Source organism: Parus major, chromosome 2, assembly GCF_001522545.3.
Source record: "Parus major isolate Abel chromosome 2, Parus_major1.1, whole genome shotgun sequence".
In the NCBI taxonomy this organism is placed as follows: Eukaryota; Metazoa; Chordata; class Aves; order Passeriformes; family Paridae; genus Parus; species Parus major.
The window spans coordinates 150,053,435-150,073,691 of NC_031769.1; the positions used below are offsets into that span (position 1 = coordinate 150,053,435).

The 20,257-nt window shown below is 51.6% G+C and overlaps 1 protein-coding gene and 1 long non-coding RNA gene across 45 annotated transcripts in view; one reads left to right on the forward strand and one right to left on the reverse strand.

Annotated features, from left to right (window-relative positions):
* Positions 1-6: 6 nt before the first annotated feature.
* On the forward strand, positions 7-3,335 carry LOC117243995. Its single transcript, XR_004496276.1, has 2 exons — positions 7-507; positions 1,353-3,335. It is a non-coding gene; the product is annotated as an uncharacterized LOC117243995 (long non-coding RNA).
* The window catches only part of SCRIB (scribble planar cell polarity protein), an 83,716-nt gene continuing 65,356 nt past the window's right edge, over positions 1,898-20,257 (reverse strand). For 37 of the 44 annotated variants that reach the window (XM_033512511.1, XM_033512504.1, XM_033512541.1 and 34 more), the window contains 10 exons: positions 20,056-20,221; positions 18,162-18,327; positions 16,674-16,763; positions 16,135-16,308; positions 12,361-12,513; positions 11,501-11,640; positions 10,845-10,882; positions 9,803-9,877; positions 8,243-8,294; positions 1,898-4,101 (listed from right to left, as the gene is read on the reverse strand). In XM_033512511.1, coding sequence (XP_033368402.1) covers positions 3,941-4,101; positions 8,243-8,294; positions 9,803-9,877; positions 10,845-10,882; positions 11,501-11,640; positions 12,361-12,513; positions 16,135-16,308; positions 16,674-16,763; positions 18,162-18,327; positions 20,056-20,221 — 1,215 coding nt within the window. In that variant the 3' untranslated portion in view covers positions 1,898-3,940. The other 7 variants (XM_033512512.1, XM_033512517.1, XM_033512510.1 and 4 more) reach the window with 7 other exon arrangements.

A 20,257-nucleotide genomic window follows, 5' to 3' on the forward strand; every position in this document is an offset into this window, starting at 1 on the left:
CCCGGCGGTGCCGCCTGTCCTGCACAGCCAGGCCCGGCCCGGTGTCAGACCAAGTCGTCGTTGTTCAGCCACGCGGCCGGTGCCCGCCCAGCCCTGGGCCCCGCCGGGAGATGCAGCTGTTCCTAACTCCTCCACCAACACGGCTAATACACATGGAGATGTGATGCACCAGCGGATAAGGACCTGAAGCCAGTGAGGTGGCTTTGCCCAAGGCCCAAAGATGGGCAAAGCAAATTTCTCTGGTGGTGGCAGTGGTACCTGTGGCATGGGAGCTCCAGCAATGCTCTGGCTTTGGGGTCTTTTGATGCTCCTTGTTGACAGAATCAACAAAAACCACGTGTAGCAGCAGCAAAAATAGGACTGAGTTACAACCACAGCTTCATCTCCTCCAGCAATTTGTCTCCAAAAGCAGCTGGTGGTCAGTGGGCAAGGCTGGAAACCAACATTCTCCAGCCTCCCGTCATCCCATGTGTTCCAAGGGCCAGGGTTCTCAGAGATAAGAAACAGGTAAATTTGTTGTGGTTTGCAGCTTCCATGACAGCCCCTCCTCTCTGTCGGCAGACAGTCTCTGAACAGAATCCTACAGTTATTCCAGACACCTGCCTGCTGTTATTTATTGAGGGAAATGCAGGGAAAGGAACACCATCCCTCACCTCACGTACCAATACCAGACAGGATTGACTCCTGAAAACAAGAAAACTTGCATTTAGCAGGATCAGAGGGGCAGGCTGTGCAGGTTCACACACTGAGTTTTGCCCAGATATGACATTTCCTACCCCTCCGTCTCCCCGAGCCTGTCTGTGAATTGCTGCTGCTACATGAGGCTGTCAGCTGCAAGAGTGTTTCTTGCAAACCTTCCAACCCAGCCAGCTGTGCTCTGGTCTTTGCCAGTGCAACCCTGGAGATCTTTGCATTCTCTCTATATATTGAGCTGGGTTATTTCTGTTCCTATTTATATAAAAATCATATAATCATAGCATGGTTTGTATTGGAAGGGGTCTTAAAGACCATCTAGTTCCAACCCTACATGAATACTTCCTAAACAAAGTTTCCATTCATGATGTTTCTGTGTTTACTTTTGTCTGAAGGTGTAACTACTTCCCATTACCTAATCAGGGTTCAGTTGTGGTAGGCAAATTATACACACTGAGAGAAACGTGGTAGTAAACCTGGCCCAGGGAAACGAAGTGAGGAGAGAATAGACATGTTAAATGGAGCAAAGGACCAGTGTAGTGTACTGTGAAGATTGCAGTTCAGACTCCTGAACCCTGATGTTGACCAAGGACAAGGCTGTTCCTGAGGTAGGACATGGCATAGCCAAGGCCCCTTCTCCAGCTCTACCTGTCACACAGGTGGAAGAAGGAGGCTGAGGTCTGGCACTACCCTGGCTCTGGGAAAAGCAAATCCACCCTCTCCTGAGCCTGCTCCTCTTTCCCTGAGGTGGCACAGCCTGGTGCCCATCCATTGAACCAGACTCAGGAAAACCTGACTGAGCTACAGGAAATGGGGTTGGTTTTTACCAGCCAAACTATTTTTAAAAACTTTAATAATGTAAACAAAATACTGCTGTTGTTGTTTTGTTTGGGGTTTTTTTTTGGGTTTTTGTTTGTTTGTTTGTTTTGGGGGGTTTTTGTTGGTTTTGTTTTTTAAACACAGCCAAGATAAGGAAAGCCAAGAGACTGAAGATCTTGCTGGTATCACTGTGTTTCATATTACATTTTTTTTTGCCTCATCCCTGAATATTGATATTCCCACAGCTGGCAGTAATTCCTGCTCCTAAAAGCAGGAACACTAGGAGCATCATTGCTGGATTATGCAGTGAGTAACAACCACCACCAAAGTGCTGAAACTGAAACTGCAGACTTCACACAGGGCAAATCACTGTCACTAAAGGCTCTAAAATGTAAAGTAAACTTTATTATCCTTGAACCACAAAATAGATTTCTTTGGTTGTACAAATTTCACTAGTTACAGTCTTGCTGCGCTAATTTTCCCTCTGAGTCTCTTGGGAGAGAACGGGAGAGAATCCAGAGCCTGGCACCAGGTACCGCACAGGAAAAGAAGAGAAGAATCACAAGTTAGTCACCAAAACCCAGCCAGGATTGTTTCCAAAACTGCTGTTGTTAAAAAGCAAATGCTAAAATTAGATTTAAAAAGGAAAAGCTCAAATTGCTGATGATGGAAGCAGCTGCAGCTGCAGTGTGAGATTATCAGTTCCTCCTTCACAAGTTTGTAAAATCAAAACATACAGAGTCAGTTAAAATGATCTGCTGGATTTTGGCATGAAAGGAGATGCTCAACTAAAAAACTGCACCCAAAAAACTGCATCCAGCTCTTTCCTTCAGCAAATGCACAAGCAGATGTGCCTGTCACTGCCCAGCCACTGTGAGGCTCGAGGTCCAACCCTGGTCTTACTGGGGAGTCAGAGAGCACCAAAGGACAAGGAATGGGATTGTGCTGAGCTTGAACCTTCCTCACGGTTAGAGGCAGTGAAAAAAAACCAAAAAGAAAAGGGTTGTTTCCCCTCACTAGTGGCAGCAGAAGCTGATGGCAGAGTCAGGAGCAGCAGCTGTGACCTCCACATCTGCAGAGCTCACATGATACAGAATCTGCTCACAGCCCTTGTTCCACATGTGGAAACCAGGACTCACACCCCCACTCATTTCTCATTTTCCTTTTTCCCTCTTGCGTGGCCAAACGTGCATTTTCCCTGTCTTCCATGGAAAGGGGCCTGAAGCCAATGAGCTGGCAGAGTGGAACTGTGTAGTTATTGCAAGGCACAGGCCAGCCCCATCCTGCTGTGTGGTGCTCCTGGTGCTCCCTGCCAGCCCACACCAGCACCCTGACACCCCACTCCAGCCTCAGCCAGCGTGGACACCGTGGACTCCCCACCAGTGTCTCCCAAGTCAAAGATCCTGTAACTCCCAACCTGACCCGAGCAACGCCACGTTCCACCCATCCCCAGTTCCTGAACTCTACCCACTAAGGTACCTGCTGTCACACCTCCCACCTCTGCCACCGTCTCCTACCCCAATTGTCCTGCTCCCCCCTGCTGTCACACACCCCCTACACCCCTGCTAAGGCTGCTGGCTCCATCCCATTCCTGCCCCAGTTGACCAGTTCAGCCCCAGTGCTACAGGAGAGACCTGTTGTAGACAACCCTCCAGTTGTGGGCTCATGGAGTGGCTCACACCGTGTGTGACAAAGGGGTGTGACCGACCAGGGAGGGACCTGTCCCCAGGACAGTGCAAAGCCCCGGCAGGAGCACTGTCCCACCAAGACAGAGGCAGGTGGTGGAGAGCTGGCTCTGTTTTCCTTAAGCACAGAGTGTCAGTGGCAGAGGGAGGCACTTTGCTGGAATTCTGGTGGGGTTTTTTTCTTTTTTTTCCTTATTTTTGCCTCCAAGCTTCCCATTCCCAAACACTCCCAAAGGGAAGTGAGGTGACACAGTGCAGGAGGTGGGAGGAGATGCTTTTTGGCAAAAGACTGGAAACTAAATAGGAGTAAAGGCAGGTTGGACCTTTCTCCTGATTCCCACCAGAGGAGAAGCTCCTTTTAACCACTACAAAACCCAAGTTGAGGCAGTAACTGCTGGAGCCCAACACACTTTCACACTCCTACATTCTCCCTGTCCTACCCTTCCCCACACACAATATTTACAGGCTAACAAGCTGCCCACTGTCCTGGCCACCCTTCCTCTCCATCTGCCAGCAGTCAGTCCAGTGTTGTCCCAGTTTTGGGATGTGCCCCAGTAGACTGTTGGATGAGAAACGAGGGCGATTCACAGCCTCAGAGGAGTCAGTTGGCCACAGAGCTCCCGGGAAGCCCAGGTTCCATCCAGAGTCTGTAGGCAGGGTGGCAGCCTGGTGCTGTCCCTGGAGCACAGGAAGCTCAGAAGGGCTGTGCCAGGCCAGTCCATTGCCCAGGTGTGTCGGGTCACCTATGTGGGGACAGCGGTCTCCAAACTGCGCCGGCTGTGCCGGAGCTTCCGCTTGTTGCTGTACAGGGCCATGTCCTCCAGGGCTGAGGGAGCTGGTGCTGATGGATCCCGAGTTCCCAACGTCTCCTCTTCCTCTGGCTGCCCATCCTGCTCCCGGAGAACTGCACAACAAGAGATGGTTAGATCTGAAGACAAAGCACTGGGTTAAGTTAGGTAAGATACTGAGAAGAAATCCTTTCCTGTGAAGGTGCTGAGGCCCTAGCACAGGCTGCCCAGAGAAGCTGTGGCTTGCACCAACGTGGTCTAGTGGAAGGTGTCCCTGCACAAGACAGGGGGTGGGACTGGGTGATCTGTAAAATCCCTTCCTAACCAAACCATTCTGTGATTCTGGCAGCACACAGCTGGCACAGTTAATGCAGATGTTACAGCTATCATAGGATTACAGAATGGTTTGTGTAAGAACCTTAAAGGTCATCTCATTCCGACCCCTGCCATAGGCAAGGACACCTTTCACTAGATCAGGTTGCTCCAAGCCCTGTCCAACCTGGCCTTGCAGACTTTCAGGGAGTGTTCCAGGGTATCCCCAGGTACTAGAACTGGGCCAGCACTGGTCTCAGTCACTCACAGTAACTCCATGCCCAGAACTTCCTGGTGACCTGTAGCTCATGTAGTGACCACTGTGGATCCTGGGAAGGAAGCACCACGTGTAAGACGACACCTGCCTGTAACACCCATCATTCACTGAACACGACTGGAAGTGCCAAGCTATATGAAAAGTCAAGTGTCCTGAAATGCTGCCCTCCAGACCATGGACCCACCCTGACTCAGTCCTGTAGGGGCTGAGGGGTCCCTCTGTCAGGGAGGGGGAGGAGCATTTTTGGTCACAGACTGGCCCAGCTGGTCAGGAGGGCTTTTAACTTATGGGCACCACAGAGACTTAGTGGGACAGCTCCTGTGCCTGAAGTGTTGGAATGGGAGGATCTAGACCCTTAGAGAAGGACAGGGGCAATGAGGTGGGGCTCACCCTGTGTGTCAGTGCTCAGCTGGATGCAGGGAGCTGCACCTGAGAGGCTTGAGGAGCTGAGCAGAGCTCACAGATCAGGACTACAGGGACAGGTGACATTCCTGGCCAGGAAGACTCAGGGGATGAGATCTCCCCTCAGAGACAGATGGGAGCAGCCTCACATTATCCTTGGTCCTTGGGGCAGGGGGGTGGGGAATTCAACCACCCCAGTATCTGCTGGAAGGACAACCCAGGAGAGCACAGGCAATCCATAAGCTTCAAGCACAAATGGGCTCCTGGCAAAGCTCTCTAAAGCCTTTGGATGCAGCAGAGAACCTCAAATAGAACCTCAATCTTTGAAGATCTGTCAGCCAAGGCTCACTCAAGGCTGAGCTGTGCCCAGTGTCCCACCCTCTGCTCCAGGTGCAGGTCTCTGGCAGTGGGACACCATTCCCTCTTGTCCTGTCACTCCAGGCCCATAGAAAAAGTCCCTCTCCAGCTCTCCTGGAGCTGCTTTAGGCTCTCCAGAGCCTTCTCTTCTGAAGGCTGAACACTCCCAGCCCTCCTAGCCTGTGCAACACCTCCAGAGAACGCTGGGGGTTGAAGCAGGTGACTGATCCTCAGACAAGGCACTATAAAAGCAACACATGAGCACATGAAGATAAAAATCCAGCCTGGGTGGGTGGGGGAGGAAGTCCCATGGCTCAGAGAGAAGTCAGTCCTTTTAGACCCTCTTAGGCCAAAGGAGCCCCCAGACATGCAGGTTTAGTGATCCCCACACAGCACACTAAGCTTTAAAAATATCTGGATTATACTCTGGGAAAAGCTCTACTGAAAACAAGTGGGGCAGCTTTGGTGGGCAAATAAATAATCCCAGCACAGGAAAAGGGCAGGAAGGTGCTGCCCCAGGACCCAGCAGGCAGCACTCGTACCTGGGTCAGTATCTTGCAGTTGAGGAGGAGGAGTGATGAAGGTTGTATCAGGAGAGACTACTGATGCCATCAAGCTGTATCTGAGTCAAATGAAGCTCATTTATAACAAAATGCATCATGATCCATACAGTTGAGGGGTAAAATTACATGGAAGGGGCAATTTACTGCAGATGGGAATAGATTCAAGAAAGAGAAAATTCTAAAACCAAAGCCTCTGGCTTAGAAAGTGCAAATCCCCTGATGGCTGCAGCCTGCAGCAGTTCTAGAAGGAACTACTTTGGGCATTTCTTCTTTTGTGGCCTTGTCTGGCACTCTCAGTGGCTCCCATCACACCCCAGATCGGCCAGAACCTTGTGCCGACTCAGTAAATTCATTTTTACACTACTTGATGACGTTTAAGCTCAATAAGAGAAGTAGAATCCTGATTGCCTAAAAGAAATGCCCCGTCCTTGAATGAGATGATGGTTCTATAGGCATCAGCAGATATTTCTGTATATACTGGTAACTTCCCAGCAATGCCATTTCACTTTGAAATGAAGTTTAGGTATTGGAAAAGATGGGAGAACACAATTCAGAACTTCCTCTCCTCCAGCAGAAACTGCAGGCAGTCCTGGTCCCCTCCTTACACCGATGAAATAAAAGAAGTCTGGATGAGTGTGGGAATTATTCCCACAAGGAGGAACCAGGATTTGCTGGCCTGGAAAGAAGGGAATTGCTGCTCTGTTGGCTGACGTGACTGGAACAGACAGAGCAAGCGAGACACAGTCACTCACTGCATCCCAGAAGATGCAAGGGAGTTACCAAGAAACAATTACAGTAAATAAAATGCCTCATTGTGGAACTTGATATCACAACACTCCATGGAAGGTTAAAAAATATCTCCATTTTTTCCATTCCATTGCTCATTCCATTGCTGATGAAGACACAACACCTAGTTCAAGACGTGCCTACACAACAGGTGAGCCCAGAAAACTGAATATTCATCTATACAAACTCATTTTCCCTGTTTCTTATGGTCTTACCCTAAGAACCAATTTCCAACCAAACAGGATCCTGGTGTATCCTGAGCCAGCAAAGACCTCACCTACATGTTCCTATCCTGAGAGAAAACAGGAAATACTGCAGGAAAGCACAGGCATTGCCACTGGTATGAATCCAGAGATTCTAGTTTTGTGAAATGTTGGCATTTTGGAGGAAAAGAACTTGTGAAATTCAAGTCTAGAGAAGAGAATGATGGATGCAAGTCTTTGGAGTAGTGATGTGGCTAAAAAGGCTGGACAGGAATAAATTAAAGCCACAAGAGGGCAGAGAGAACACATTTGGTTCCTCTGAGTGTAAGAGCTGCAAAGTTCATTATCCAACAGCAGGTGCAGGATGAGGAGGCACCTGCTGCAAACAACAGGCAGCCCAGGTGGGCAGCCTCTCACACCCCACAAGGTTTCCAGTAACAGGAGCAACACACAGTCATCAAGGGAATTTCTGGAACCTGAGGGCTGCAGGATTTGGAACCAAAAGTCTCCAGGTGATCTGGAAGTTATGCCAGAACAGGAGCACACTGCTTGGTTCCACCTTAAAAAGGCTGCTCTGCAGTTCAGTAACTCCACAGCCTCATGGAAACCTTGGAATAAAGGTTTTTAAAAACATTTAAGAGACAGTGACCATGAAGTTAGACCAAAGAAAGGAAGGAACTGTTTCTGCATGGACAAGAGGACAAGGGTGTGCTGGGAGGAGTGAGATGCCACCACGTTCCTGCAGTTGGATTTTCTCACAGTTCCTGATACAATGGTTTGCTAGCACAAAGTTTAAGAATTGCTGTGAGTCCAAAAGCCATAATTACATGATCCAGGACAATTCTGATTACGTTGGCTGGAATGCTGCACTGCCTGGGAGAATGAGATGGGATCTCTCTAAAAAAGCCAGGAGAGCTTGGTCCCATGCCAAGAGAGCTTACTGGCATCCTCACCTGCCATCCTTTCCAGATGAGGTGGGAAAACTGTTCCAGCAAAAGGGGCACGAAACAGCCCCTGAACGATGGAAATCATGCACCTGCAACAGCTGATAGATGCCAAAACTTCCCTGCCACATCCTACCACCACTCTGCCCCAGGACACAAAACTGGAGAAAACCAGGCATGCTTGTAACACAGCACACTGGAAAAGTTAGCCATCACTGAAGCACAATGCAAATATCCTACCCAAAATGAACGTGGTGAGCGTGGAGTTTTCATTCTACAACAGACAAAACATAACATTGCTTCAAGCAACAGAAGGTAAAGTCCTCAGGGTGGTTCCACAAGTTGAGGAGAACGCTCTAGGAGCACAGCAGAGAGCGAGTAGTGCAGCCACGACTCCTTTGGCCTGGGCTTACCTGAGTTATTCCGGTCATCGACGTATCTGAGGTCATCAGCTGCATCAGGGGACTGGAAGAGAACAGCAAATGTGATCATTCACACCTGCAACACCTGTGCCCAGTAATTCCCCACCTCCACCTTCCTACACCCTACAGAGAACCTGCTGCCCTCAGGCATTGGCACTGCCACAGTGGGGACGAATCCCTCGTGCCTGAGCCAAGCATCCACTGCCTGGCCTGTGTGTAGGAAGGAGAGGAAGTAATACAAAAGGCAGGAAGTGGAGGGTGAAGAAAAAGACCTTAAGCTGAAAGAGAGATTTATGTTAGATATGAGAGAGAAATCTTTCCCTGTGAGTGGTGAGGTCCTGGCACAGGTTTCCCAGAGCAGCTGTGGCCCCATCCCTGGATGTGCTCAAGGCCAGGCTGGATGGAGCTTGGAGTACCCTGGAACAGTGGAAGGTGTCCCTGCCCATGGCAGGGGGTGAAATGAGATAAACTTTAAGGTCCCTCCAAACCCAAACCATCCCAGGATTCTATGAAGTATTGCACCACTGAGAGGCCCACAGGATTTGGAGGAGCAGCCTCCTTTGGAGGCACCTTTTCAGCTGTATGAAGAGCCAGTGCTGCACCTGGGGAAATTTGGGTGCTCTGGAGCTGCCACAGGGCTCAAGCCCTGTCCCTCAGTGCACCTGGAACAGAACCTGGAGAGGGGCACATCCCAAAGGAAGGCACTCCAAGAAGATGATGAATGACTTCCAGGAGCAGAGCAATACCACAAGGGACAGGTGTCAGTGAAGAACAGACACCAAATAAAGTAAAACTGTCTGAGAATTCTCAACCTGCAGCTCTAGCACAGCCAGTTGGTCACTGGAATGAGGATCCCACCTCGGGCTGGGATCCTGGTGTCCCCACACTGGGGTGAAGCCCAGCGTGGCAGTGCTTGCTGGCTCTCCATGCACAGGTATCTGCTCCATGGTCTGTATAAAAAGCTGTATAAAAGATTGGTTCCCCAAGCAGGGGTCAGGATCAGGGGGTCAGGGTCACCTCCAGCGCGGGCTTTCCATGACAAAGCAGCTTCAAATCAGCCATTTTAGGAAGGAGAAACACCTCAGCATGGCATTCACTCTCAGAACCAGGTGTTTACTCCACAGCTCACTGACAGCAGAACTACAACTGGAGAACAGGCACCCCAGCTGCTCCTCGGGCAGGAACCAGACACATCCCAGCTGCAAATCTGGCATTTGCTAGCCATCATTTCTATAATGATTCCTATAACTTTTCATCCCTTTTAGTTCTCATCTTTCACTTTAAAATATTTCAGGAGCCATTTTGTTGAAGATGCAGATGTTTTATATCTGCAAAGCTTTTGTCATTCATTTTAAAACCATCTGGACCAACTTTTTCTCAGTTCCACTTGGCTGAATCCTCCAATAAGCCCTCAATTTTCAGCAAGACTGGAGTCACTGCCCCTACACAGGCAAGGCCTCTGCAGAGGAGTTCCCCAAATCTCTCAGCCTCAGCTCTTCCCCCAAAGCAAGTCCTGACCTATCTAGAGGTGGCTCAGCATGCAGTTTATACCTGGATTTCGTAAACGGGTTTGGAGGAAGGAATGGCAGCAAATTCCCGGTAGTCAAACTTCTTTTCAGACATTGACTAGAAGGGACAGCAGAAGGGAAGAAACAGAAAAGAGAGAGTGAGGGGAGAGAAACAGATGGAGAAGCAGCAGCAAGCTGAGCAATCTGAGCAGAGATCACAGCAGCAGAGGGACATCCTCAGGGAGAGGCAGGAGTGCCTGGATAGAGCCTGGGACATCCTGGGACACTGCCTTTGGAGCTCTTCTGGTGTCAGGACAGGGGTTTTGAGTCATAGAAGAAACATCATGTGGTCCATGCACATCAAGTCAAGTAGGAAACCTGTTTTTGGGGGGGAAATTCATGGCAAGATTTCTGATAGCTGGAGCAGACTCCGAATTTTGATCCAGGGCTGCATTATGGTGTGACCCAGTAGGACAAGGATCCCTCTGTGCAGCTGCTCCCCACCTGCTTTCCCTGCTTTGTCTCACCAATTCTTACAGTTCTGTGCAACAATGTCCCATGGCATTTACTCAGGGTTAGGAAAAGGAAAATGCTGATTGCAGCTGAAGGTTTGATTTGTGATGTTTAGGAAACATGGGGCCAAAGTTCCTGAAGTGAAGTGAAAGGCCTTCTGAACCCAGGCAATGGCTTTCTGAAGCTGGGGAAAAGCTTTCTGAAGCTGGGGAAAAGCTTTCTGAAGCTGGGGAAAAGCTTTCTGAAGCTGGGGAAAGGCTTTCTGAAGCTGGGGAAAGGCCTTCTGAAGCTGGGAAAAAGCCTTCTGACCATGGTGGGAAACTTTCTGAACAAGGAGGTGAAGAACCACGGAAAGGATGACAGAATAAAACAGGGAAACAGAAAGCAGATGTCACATGGGAGCTGCAATAAAGGGGGTGCCTCTAGCCAGGAGTTTGGCCATGCTCCATCCACTGACCCCCTCACCATTCCCTGCACCAGGTCTGGCTCAAGGATTAAGTGGGGACCCACAGCTCCAAGGCACAGCTGAGTATCCAGGAAAGGTAAAAAAAGCAAGCAGGAGAGTATCATACCAGCCTTCCTGGGGAAGTGACGTTCCTGGGGCTGCAATCTGCAAGAGGTGACAGAAGAGCACAGTTAGTGACAGGCTGGCTGTGTGACATTCACCTCCCCATGCCACCTCCTTCCTCAGCAGCATTTCAGTGTGCTGACACCACACTGAGGGCAGACCCTGCCTTCTGTGCTCCCAACAAACACCTCTTTGCTGCTTTTACAGAAAGTCAGGATGCTGGTTGTGTTTCCACCCTGCTTCCCTGGAACCTCACCGCTACCCCAGGTGCTATCCCATGTTCTACAGCTGGAGAGGGGCACATCCCAAAGGAAGGCACTCCAAGGAGATGATGAATGACTTCCAGGAGCAGAGCAATACCACAAGGGACAGGTGTCAGTGAAGAGCAGACACCAAATAAAGTAAAACTGTCTGAGAATTCTCAACCTGCAGCTCTACCACAGCCAGTTGGTCACTGGAATGACACACCTCGGGCTGGGATCCTGGTGTCCCCACAGTGAGGTGAAGCCCAGCGTGGCAGTGCTGAGAGATGCCACGTGGCCCCAAGGACCTCCCAGCCAGGTTGAAGGAGGGAATTGCTTCCCACAGCTCTGCTTCTGAGCAGGCTAAGCTCCAGGAGCCCTGCCTGTTTCCCCTGGAGGCAGCAGCACAGCTCGGTACCTTCCAGCGGCGTTGGAGACGGTGTCGGAGCAGGTGAAGGTGACTCTGCCAGCTGCTCCAGTGTGCTGCGTTTCTTCCCCTCCTTGGACTTGGCAATAACCATTTGGGCTTTAAGAGCATCCTGTTCCAGTGATTTCATCCTGCCTCAGGAATGGGGAGGAGAGAAGAAGCCATCAGTGTCGCTGAGGGGACAGGTGCCATCTGCGTGCAGCAGGGCACTGCCAGAGCCCGTGGGCTGAAAACAGATGGGTGGAACAAAGCCCCCAGGGGTCCCTGAGGCGGGCAGGAGGACAGCCAGGCTGGCAGGAGGACAGCCAGGCTGGCTGCCATCCCAGACCTCACATGTGTCAAACACACAGAGCCCGAGGATACGGATCAACATGCTGAGGGCAGTCCGAGAGCGCCACACAACAGGACAGTGACCCGAGCTGGGGACAAAACACAAGGATCACACGAGCAGGATCAGTCCTTGGGGGCTTTACTCTCCTCTGTGCTCAGTGTGTTGCACCTTAACCCTCCTCAGCCATCAGAAGATCATGAAAGGCCAGGCTGGATGGGACCCTGAGCAACCTGGTCTAATGGAAGGTGTCCCTGCCCATGGCACAGGGGTGGAACAAGATGATCTTTAAGGTACCTTCCAACCCCACTCTGAGATTCTGTGAAAAGCTGTGAAAAAGTGGGTCCAGCCCTCAGAGATGTCTGTTCCTTTCTCCCCATCAGACAGCCCCAGCATCCCCCCTTGGTTCTCAGGGCAATGGACACCAGGGACCACTCCCATGTCCTCCTGCCCCAGGAGGCCCCAGCTGGGGCACAGGGACACAGACAGGAGCATGCAGCTGTGGGGAGGGGGCTGTGCACACCTGGATTGGCCTCCTGACCCAGGGATTCTCGAGGCGTGACTCTGCACTGGGCTAGAGCTGGCCCCGGGAGCAGGTGCCCACTGCCGGGACTGGTACAGCTTCCTGGCCAGATCCTGCTCGTACTGTTTAATACTGTCTTCAAGAGCTGAGGATCTGAGGAGGAGGAGCAGGAGAAGGAAGAGGAGGAGGAGGAGGAGGAGGAAGAGGAAGAGATGATGGTGATGAACATTGCAGCAGACGAGAACAGGAAAAGAAAGAAACAGATACAGGAACATACCCGGGTGATGGGGAAATAGGGGTCTGACAGGGGCAGCCGTAGCTACACTGGGTCCCAGATCTGATCCTGCCCAAGCCTGGCCACTGCTGAGGCAGCAGGAACCCCTGGGGGCAATCTGGGACTGTACCCAGGAACATCAGCCTCAGGGCTGCCTTCCCCACGTGCTTGGAGGGACCAGGAACCCCACAGCCCCACAGAAAACACTGTGAGGTGGTTAAAGAGCGTGAGAGAGAGTCAGACTGAGTGAGGGGTGTGGGCACACGTGGGACAGTCTCAGCCCACACTGCTCATCTGTTCCGTGCACCTCGGCTCCACCATGGGAAAAGGGGAACAAAATGGCCAAGCACATGACACAGGTTTTGTTGTGGGACACGTGTAACTGAGGCTGAGTGTGTCCCTAAACCAGTGTGTGTGAGGGAGGAAAACTGCCAAAATACTGCTGGGCACCTGCCCCTCAGTGTGCCAGAGCCCCTGAACCTCCCTCTTCCCACCGGACACGGCTCTGGAGTGCAGGGACAAGGGCAATGGCTTCCCACTGCCAGAGGGAAGTCTTAGATGAAATATTGAGAAAAAATCCTTCCCTGTGAGCGTGGGGAGGCCCTGGCACAGACTGCCCAGAGCAGCTGTGGCTGCCCTGTCCCTGGAAGTGTCCAAGGCCAGGTTGGACGGGGCTTGGAGCCAGCCTGGGACAGCAGAAGATGTCCTTGCCTGTGGCAGGAGGTGAAACCAGATGAGCTCTAAGGTCCCTTCCACCCCAACTACTCCATGATTCCATGACTGTGCCAGAGGCTGGGAATGCCCAGAACACGTGTGTGACGTGGGTCTCTGTGTGTGTCTCCACAGAGCATGAGGGGTGCTGGGGGAAGGAGGGGCATCACACATCCTGGCAGAGCACTGATGACACAGGGAGAACAAGGAAAGCCCAAGTAGGTGCAAACTGAGGGTCACAAGTGACAGCACAGAGCAGAGAACTGGAAAGAAGCAGAAGACAGGAGATTAGAAAGGGAGGAACAAACCCAGCAGCACTTGGAAAGAACATGGGTTAGTGGGGCTGAGCCCTGTATGTGGGGCAGTGCAGAATTTCCCCTGCAGCACAGGGGCCTCTGGAGACAGGACCTGATCACCTCACTGTGCCCATTCCAGAGCGAGGAAAGAGGGACCCTGAAACCACTGGATCCTCCTGGGAGATCTGTGGCAGCAGGAATAGTCCCTCCTTGTCGTACAAAAGGGAGCACAGTGACTGAACCAGTGACTGACTGATTCTTGCCCAAATCATCAGCCAGGCCCTTCTCCAGGAGCTGCACAAAAAGCTGGGCCTCGGCACTGGAGCAAAGTGGAGCTGAAGCCCTGCTCTGCCAAACTAAAACCCAGCAAAGTGGGATCTGACAGCTCAGGCAGCTTCTCCTTGCAGGTATTCCCTCCTTGGAAAGGCTCTTCTTTTGCTAACCTCATTTTCCATGGACAAAGCACACTTCAAAGAGAGTGAAGGTCTGGGACGAGAGACCTCTCTTCTGCCCACAGTGGACAAACCCATGGTGCTCCACACTCACTAATCCTCCTGAAGTGTCACGTGAAACTTTTACTGTGCCCTGAGCAATCTCCACTCTCATTCCAAGTCCCAGCTGGCCCAAGACCATGGGCAGATAGAACAAATCACATCACATCACCTAAAAGCATCCTCTTCCCTCCCAGCATTTTTCAGATTTATCTGCTGGCAACACCAAGTTCCTGGAAGAGCAGAGTCCCGAGGCTGGAGGTGCACACCTGGGACAGCAGCAGTGTCCCTGCATGGACTCCACTGCCAAAAGTCTGCATGGCCAACATCCTGTTTCTCCTTTTGACACTTGTCTTAAACAAAGCTTCTATTACAGCATTCCTTGGATACATTCCTGTTCAGGCACGAATCAGAAGTGACAGACCTCAGGAAGCCTTCCCCATCATGTGAGGAATGCACCCTCAGTGGAGGCACGAGGGAGTGAAACCCCTGCATGTCTCACTGGGAAGGGATGACAGATTGGGCACTACCCCTCTCCAAGAACAGTGATGTGGATTTCCAGAAGAGGCCTGACAGGAGGTCTGAAGACCAAGAGGAAGTGAGCGGGATGTCTGACACTGTGGTGCTTGCCCAGCCTCACAGTGATGGCTGCTTTTGGCACTATTTCACACTGACAGCTTTTCCTGAGACAGAGATGTGGTTCCAGCCCTCTCCAAACACCTGCAGCACGAGGGACTTGGTGGTCTGTCCATCCAGCCTCATAAGGAAGGCTATGGCAGAGCAATGCAGTCCCTAAAGAGGCTCCAAGACAGCTGGGGGCAGACTTTGGACAAAGACCTGGAGCGACAGCACAAGGGGAACGGCTTCCCACTCCTGCAGGGCAGGGTTAGGTGGGATTTTGGGAAGAAATCCTTCCCTGGGAGGGTGGTTTGGCCCTGGCACAGGCTGCCCAGAGAAGCTGTGGCTGCCCCATCCCTGGATGTGTTCAGGGCCAGACCAGACAGGGTTTGGAGCAGCCTGGGATAGTGGAAGGTGGCCCTGCCCATGGCAGGGGTGGGACTGGATGGGCTTGATGGTCCCTCTCACCTGAACCATCCTGGGATTCTGTGAAAACCAATCTCAGACCAAGTTTGCTCAAAGCCCCAGAACATCAGTCCAGCTCTCACTGAGGATCTGCTTTGCAGTTCTCCATTCTCAGAGCCTCCCTGGGAGCACCAGCCCCACGATCATCCACGTCAAGCACAAACTTTGGAATTGCTCACAGTGATTCCCTCCAGTCTTATCCAAAACCCTGTTCCTCTCCAAGCCTCATCCAAACCCCAAAAGAGACAGTTCAGACTGTTCTTTGAATGTCTCCTACGGGAATATCAGGAGAAGAAAAACTATCACTAGGAGCAGACTGACTAGTTTTGGGAAGGAATTCTATGGTGCAGTAAATGTCTGGACTAGCTTTAAGTCTTAAGTTCTGACTTAGAAAGTTCTTTCTTCCACAACAGTTTTCAGTCACTCTCTCATAGCTGAGGGAATAGCTGATGTGGGTAAGACTGGGAACGGCCTGATCCTGCCAGTGACTTGGCTGCAGCATGATTTCCAGCCCAGCAGCACTGGAAATACGAAATTCCATTTTTCATTTTGGACATGTGAGCTTGCAGCTTCAGTAACACCATTTCACACGGGCTGTGGATGAGGTGGGAACGGTGTGCTGAGGGAAGGAACACAGCCACCACAGCACAGCTGTGCTCCTGCTCATCACGAGCTCCCCGTGACCACGGGGTGCAGGCACAGGGGGATCTGGGAGCCCTCCCCCCTCCCCTGGGCTGACAGAAGTGGACAGGCTCAGCCACGTCACCAGTCACCATCTGCTCTAACAGAACCTACACAACCTCCCTCAACATCTGCCTCTGAAAGGGTCCCCTACTCCCTGCTTTTGTTCTCTTTAGGCCCCAGATCCTCGGCAGCTGCCCCGCTCTGGCCCAGAAGGGGCAGTGAAGCTGTGGCTCACCGTGCTGCCCTCCACATGGCGCGTTTCTCTGCCTCCAGAGCGCGGCGTTCCGCTGGGGACAGCTCCTTCTCCTGGCTCAGCAGCTCCGGGCTCTGCATCCGCAGCCGCTCCTGGTGCCGCCGCTCGGCCTTGGCCGTGCGCACGGGAGCCGCGGGATCCGGCGCCGGGCTCAGCCTGCAGGGACGGGGAGACTGAGGCTGTGGGGCCACCACAGCTCACCCCGCTGTGACTGCCAGCTCTGATCACCTGCTCGGGGCCACTTCCACGGGCTGCCGTGGGATGGGGGTGGACACAACACAGGCAAGTTTCTTGTAAGGAGTTTCTGACTGGATGGGGCTTGGACTGTCCTTGGAGCAACCCCCAAAGGGCAGGGGGTTGAAACCAGATGGTCTTGAAGGTCCCTCCACCCCAACCCATCCTGGGATTCTATGAAGCTGGTTCTGATCAGTTTCCCTCTCTCCCCCAAACCCTTCCTTTGCAGCCCCTGGTTCCTAAGACAGAAGGAACCATCCAGCCCCTGCCCCAGGTGCCCCACTCACCCCGACATGGAGTTGGTTCTCTGCTCAGACTTGATCCCCTCTTCCAAGGAATTCCTCTGTGAGCTGCTGCTCTCACTGAGCTCCAAGGGCCTGCAGAAAACCCCCTATGAGCTGCAGCACCACAGGCTGCACACCCAGCAAAGGGTGGGACAGGTCCACCCCAAGAAAGCAACAACTGCTCCAGGATGAAGCCACAGCACTCCATGAGCACTGCTGTGAAAATCCCTGTGGGGTCTCCTAAATGTCCACATGAATATCAGAGCTCATTTCCTGCAGCTGGAGGTCAGCCAGGCACTAACACACACACACACACACACACACATTTTTTTCTCAGATTTTCTAATAAAAATATTTGTTGGGCTTTCTTTTCCTCTGGGTCTTACCCTTCAGTCCTGGGAACGTGGACCTCATACTTGGCTTTGTTAGATGTGGCACAAATTAATTCCAAACAGAGGGGCCCAAGAAAGATTCACCTTGGAAACACAAGTCATCTGATCCTGATTTTATATCTTCATTAACAGATTAATTTGATTATTACAAGTTCTTCCATGAGATGGGCTATGGAGCTGCTCTGAGGGCTGGAACCCGGCTGGGAGAGCTAGGGGTGCTCAGTTTATAGTGACACTCAGCCCTAATTTTTACTGCTCAAGTTTATTTTAATTAAATTTCAGTTTCTCTTCCAGAATGAGAAAAATTATTTCAAGAAACACAGCTTCAGTCTCTTCCTCTGCCTCCCCTGCATTCAAGCATAAAAAACAAGCAACTGAAAGTCATCTGATGGATTTAGCCTTCCTGTTCTTCAGCATCCCATGTTTCAGTATGAAAACAGGAGGGTTAAGTGTGACTTCCTAGAGAACCAAAGAGCTGCATATGACTGCTTTCCTCCTTGGAGCTCCCCAGCACGGGAGGGGCAAGGAAAGGCTCAGGGCATCATTATGTGAGAAGTTCTTCAGCTGAGACTGGGCAGAAAGAACAGAGAGAAATGAGATGCCACATGCCAGGGTGTGTTCTACCACTGTGACTGAAAAGTGTTTGTGGAAGGGAGAATGTCTGTCCCAAAGACTTCCAAGACAGATAAGAACAGCTTCAGCTTTACTCCAGTGCATTCTTAGTTTATCTGGAGCCTTTGAGAATCCTGTCCTCATTCCTCAGTTCTATGCTCAAGAATAGGAAAAAACCAGCAAGGTAACCTGGAGGCCAAGTCCCAGAGAGCTGGGAAACAAAAGCTTAAAAAAACCCCAAAGCTGTTTTAGCATCACTTTATCATTCAGATTATCTTGAAACAACTATCTCTAAAAATCAATCTCTCTCCATACTCTCAGAATACAGGTACTTCCACAGGAAGGAGCTGTTCTCTGCAAAAAGTCATCTGGAAAACTTGGCCTTTTCTATGCTGAAGAAGAAATCTTGCCCAGCCTCCTTCCCTGAGAGTTCCTGGGACACCTCTGACATGTGGGTGGTCCAGGGCTGCCTGTGGTCCTGTCTTACCGAGCTGCTGAAGCCTGGATGCTCCTTCCATTCAGCCTCTCCACCTTGTACTCGACGCCCTCGATGATGACGCTGGACTGCACAGCCCCAGGCACCTGCCTCACCTCCTCATCCTCCTCAGCTTCCTCCTCCAGCAGAAGGGCTCGCTGCTGCTGCAGCTTGCGGGCTGCCAAGGGAGACAGGAGCCAGCTGACATCACAAAGCATTTCTGAACCCCCCAGGATGGCATTTCTGGGCAAGTCCTTTGCTTCTCATCGCTGCAGGTCGGGGATGGTTTCAATCCATTCCCTCTCCATCAACACCTTTGTTCCTCCACACTGCCACTAATGCTTCAGATGAAACAAACTCTGCTTTGTTTCCTCACTCCCTCCTTCCTTATCCACCAAACTTCCACCCCTGGACACTCAATGGACAGATTTCCAGCAGATTTCCCAGTGTTCTCATGCTCAAACTGGAAATTTGGTACAGTCTCCTCTTTTCCCAGAGGGAAGAGCCCTGGGAGTCTGCATCTCCCCACTGGCCTTCTGGAGGAACCAAGGCCTGGGTGCTGGTGCTGGGCCCCAGGCATGGCACTGGCCATGAAAACAATTCTGCTGCTGAACATTTGTCACAAGAGGGGCAGGGACAGGAGGAGACATGAGCAGGTGGCTCTTTGGGCAGGTGTCCTGCAGGTTACCAGTCCCCAGTGGTGTTCTTCAGGGCTCAAGCCTGGAGCCAGTTCTGGGCAAGATTTTTATTAATCATTTTATCTGGCTGCAGGAGCTGAATGAAACAGTAACACTGCTGATGATGCCAAACTGGGAGGTGCTGGTGACTCTCTCAAGGGCCATGAAGCCTTACAGGAGGATCCAGACAGGATGGAGCATTGGGCAGCCATTAATGACATGAAATCGAACCACAGCAAATGCCAGGTTCCACAGCTGGGACAGGACAATGCCAGGTCCAGGCATGATTTGGCGAGGACTGGCTGGAGAGTTCAGTAAAAACACTTTTTTCAACTTCACATTGATCCTCATCACCTAAAACAACTCTCAAGCAGGAGGAAATTACATCAAAAACGAGAGCAGCAATTTAGGTCCCAGTGCAAACCTAAAGCAGCACAGTGAGCACTGAGAGGTCTGAGAGCTCTGCTGCCAGTCCAGGTGAGGGTGCCACTCACCTGGGCAGCTGGCACAGACTCTCTGTCTGCAGTGGCTTTAAAAACTCACTGAAGTGTTTACCAACTGCAGGCATAGAGCTGCTAGAGAGAGTCCAGAGCAGGGATATTGGAATACTCCGAGGGCTGAAGCCCCTCTGCTCTGAAGACAGGCTGTGAGAGCTGAATTGTTCAGCCTGGAGAAGAGAAGGCTGTAGGGAGAATTTATTGCAGCCTTCCAGTACCCAGAGGGTCTCCAAGAGACCTGGAGGGGGCTTTGGACAAGGGCCTGGAGTGACAGCACAGGGGGACGTGGCTCCTCATTGCCACAGGGCAGGGTTAGATGGGATCTTGGGAGGGAATCCTTCCCAAGGAGGGTGGTGGCACAGGCTGCCCAGAGAAGCTGTGGCTGCCCCAGCCCTGGAAGAGTTGCAGGCCAGGCTGGACAGGGCATGGAGCAGCCAGGTCTAATGCAAGGTGTCCATGCCCATGGCAGAGGGGTGGGACTGAGTGGGCTTTAAAGTCCCTCCAACCCAAACCATTCTGTGATTCCATGATACAGGACACCCTGAAACTACAGCACTTCCACCAATGCAGAAAGTATCAGTTGAGCCTCCACAGAATTCTTCCAAGATTCATTTAGTTTCAAATTATTCCCAGGCCTTACAATAACCACCCATGGGCTTCAGTAAGTGCTGCATTTCTGTGGGAAAGGAATCCTTTAACAGGGCAAACTTCTGTGCACTTATTCCTACGTACCTTCCTCCTCTTTCATCTTCTTCAGGTCATCCTCCCCCACCAAGGACACACGCTTGGGAGGCTTGTCCAGGTGCTGCTGCTTCACCTCAATCTCAAAATACTTCTGCCTCTCACGGAAGGACCTTTGCTCAGGGCTGTGCTGTCCCCCAGGGCTGTGCGTGGCCACCTGCAAGAGCCACACATTGCCCACTGCCCACTGCCC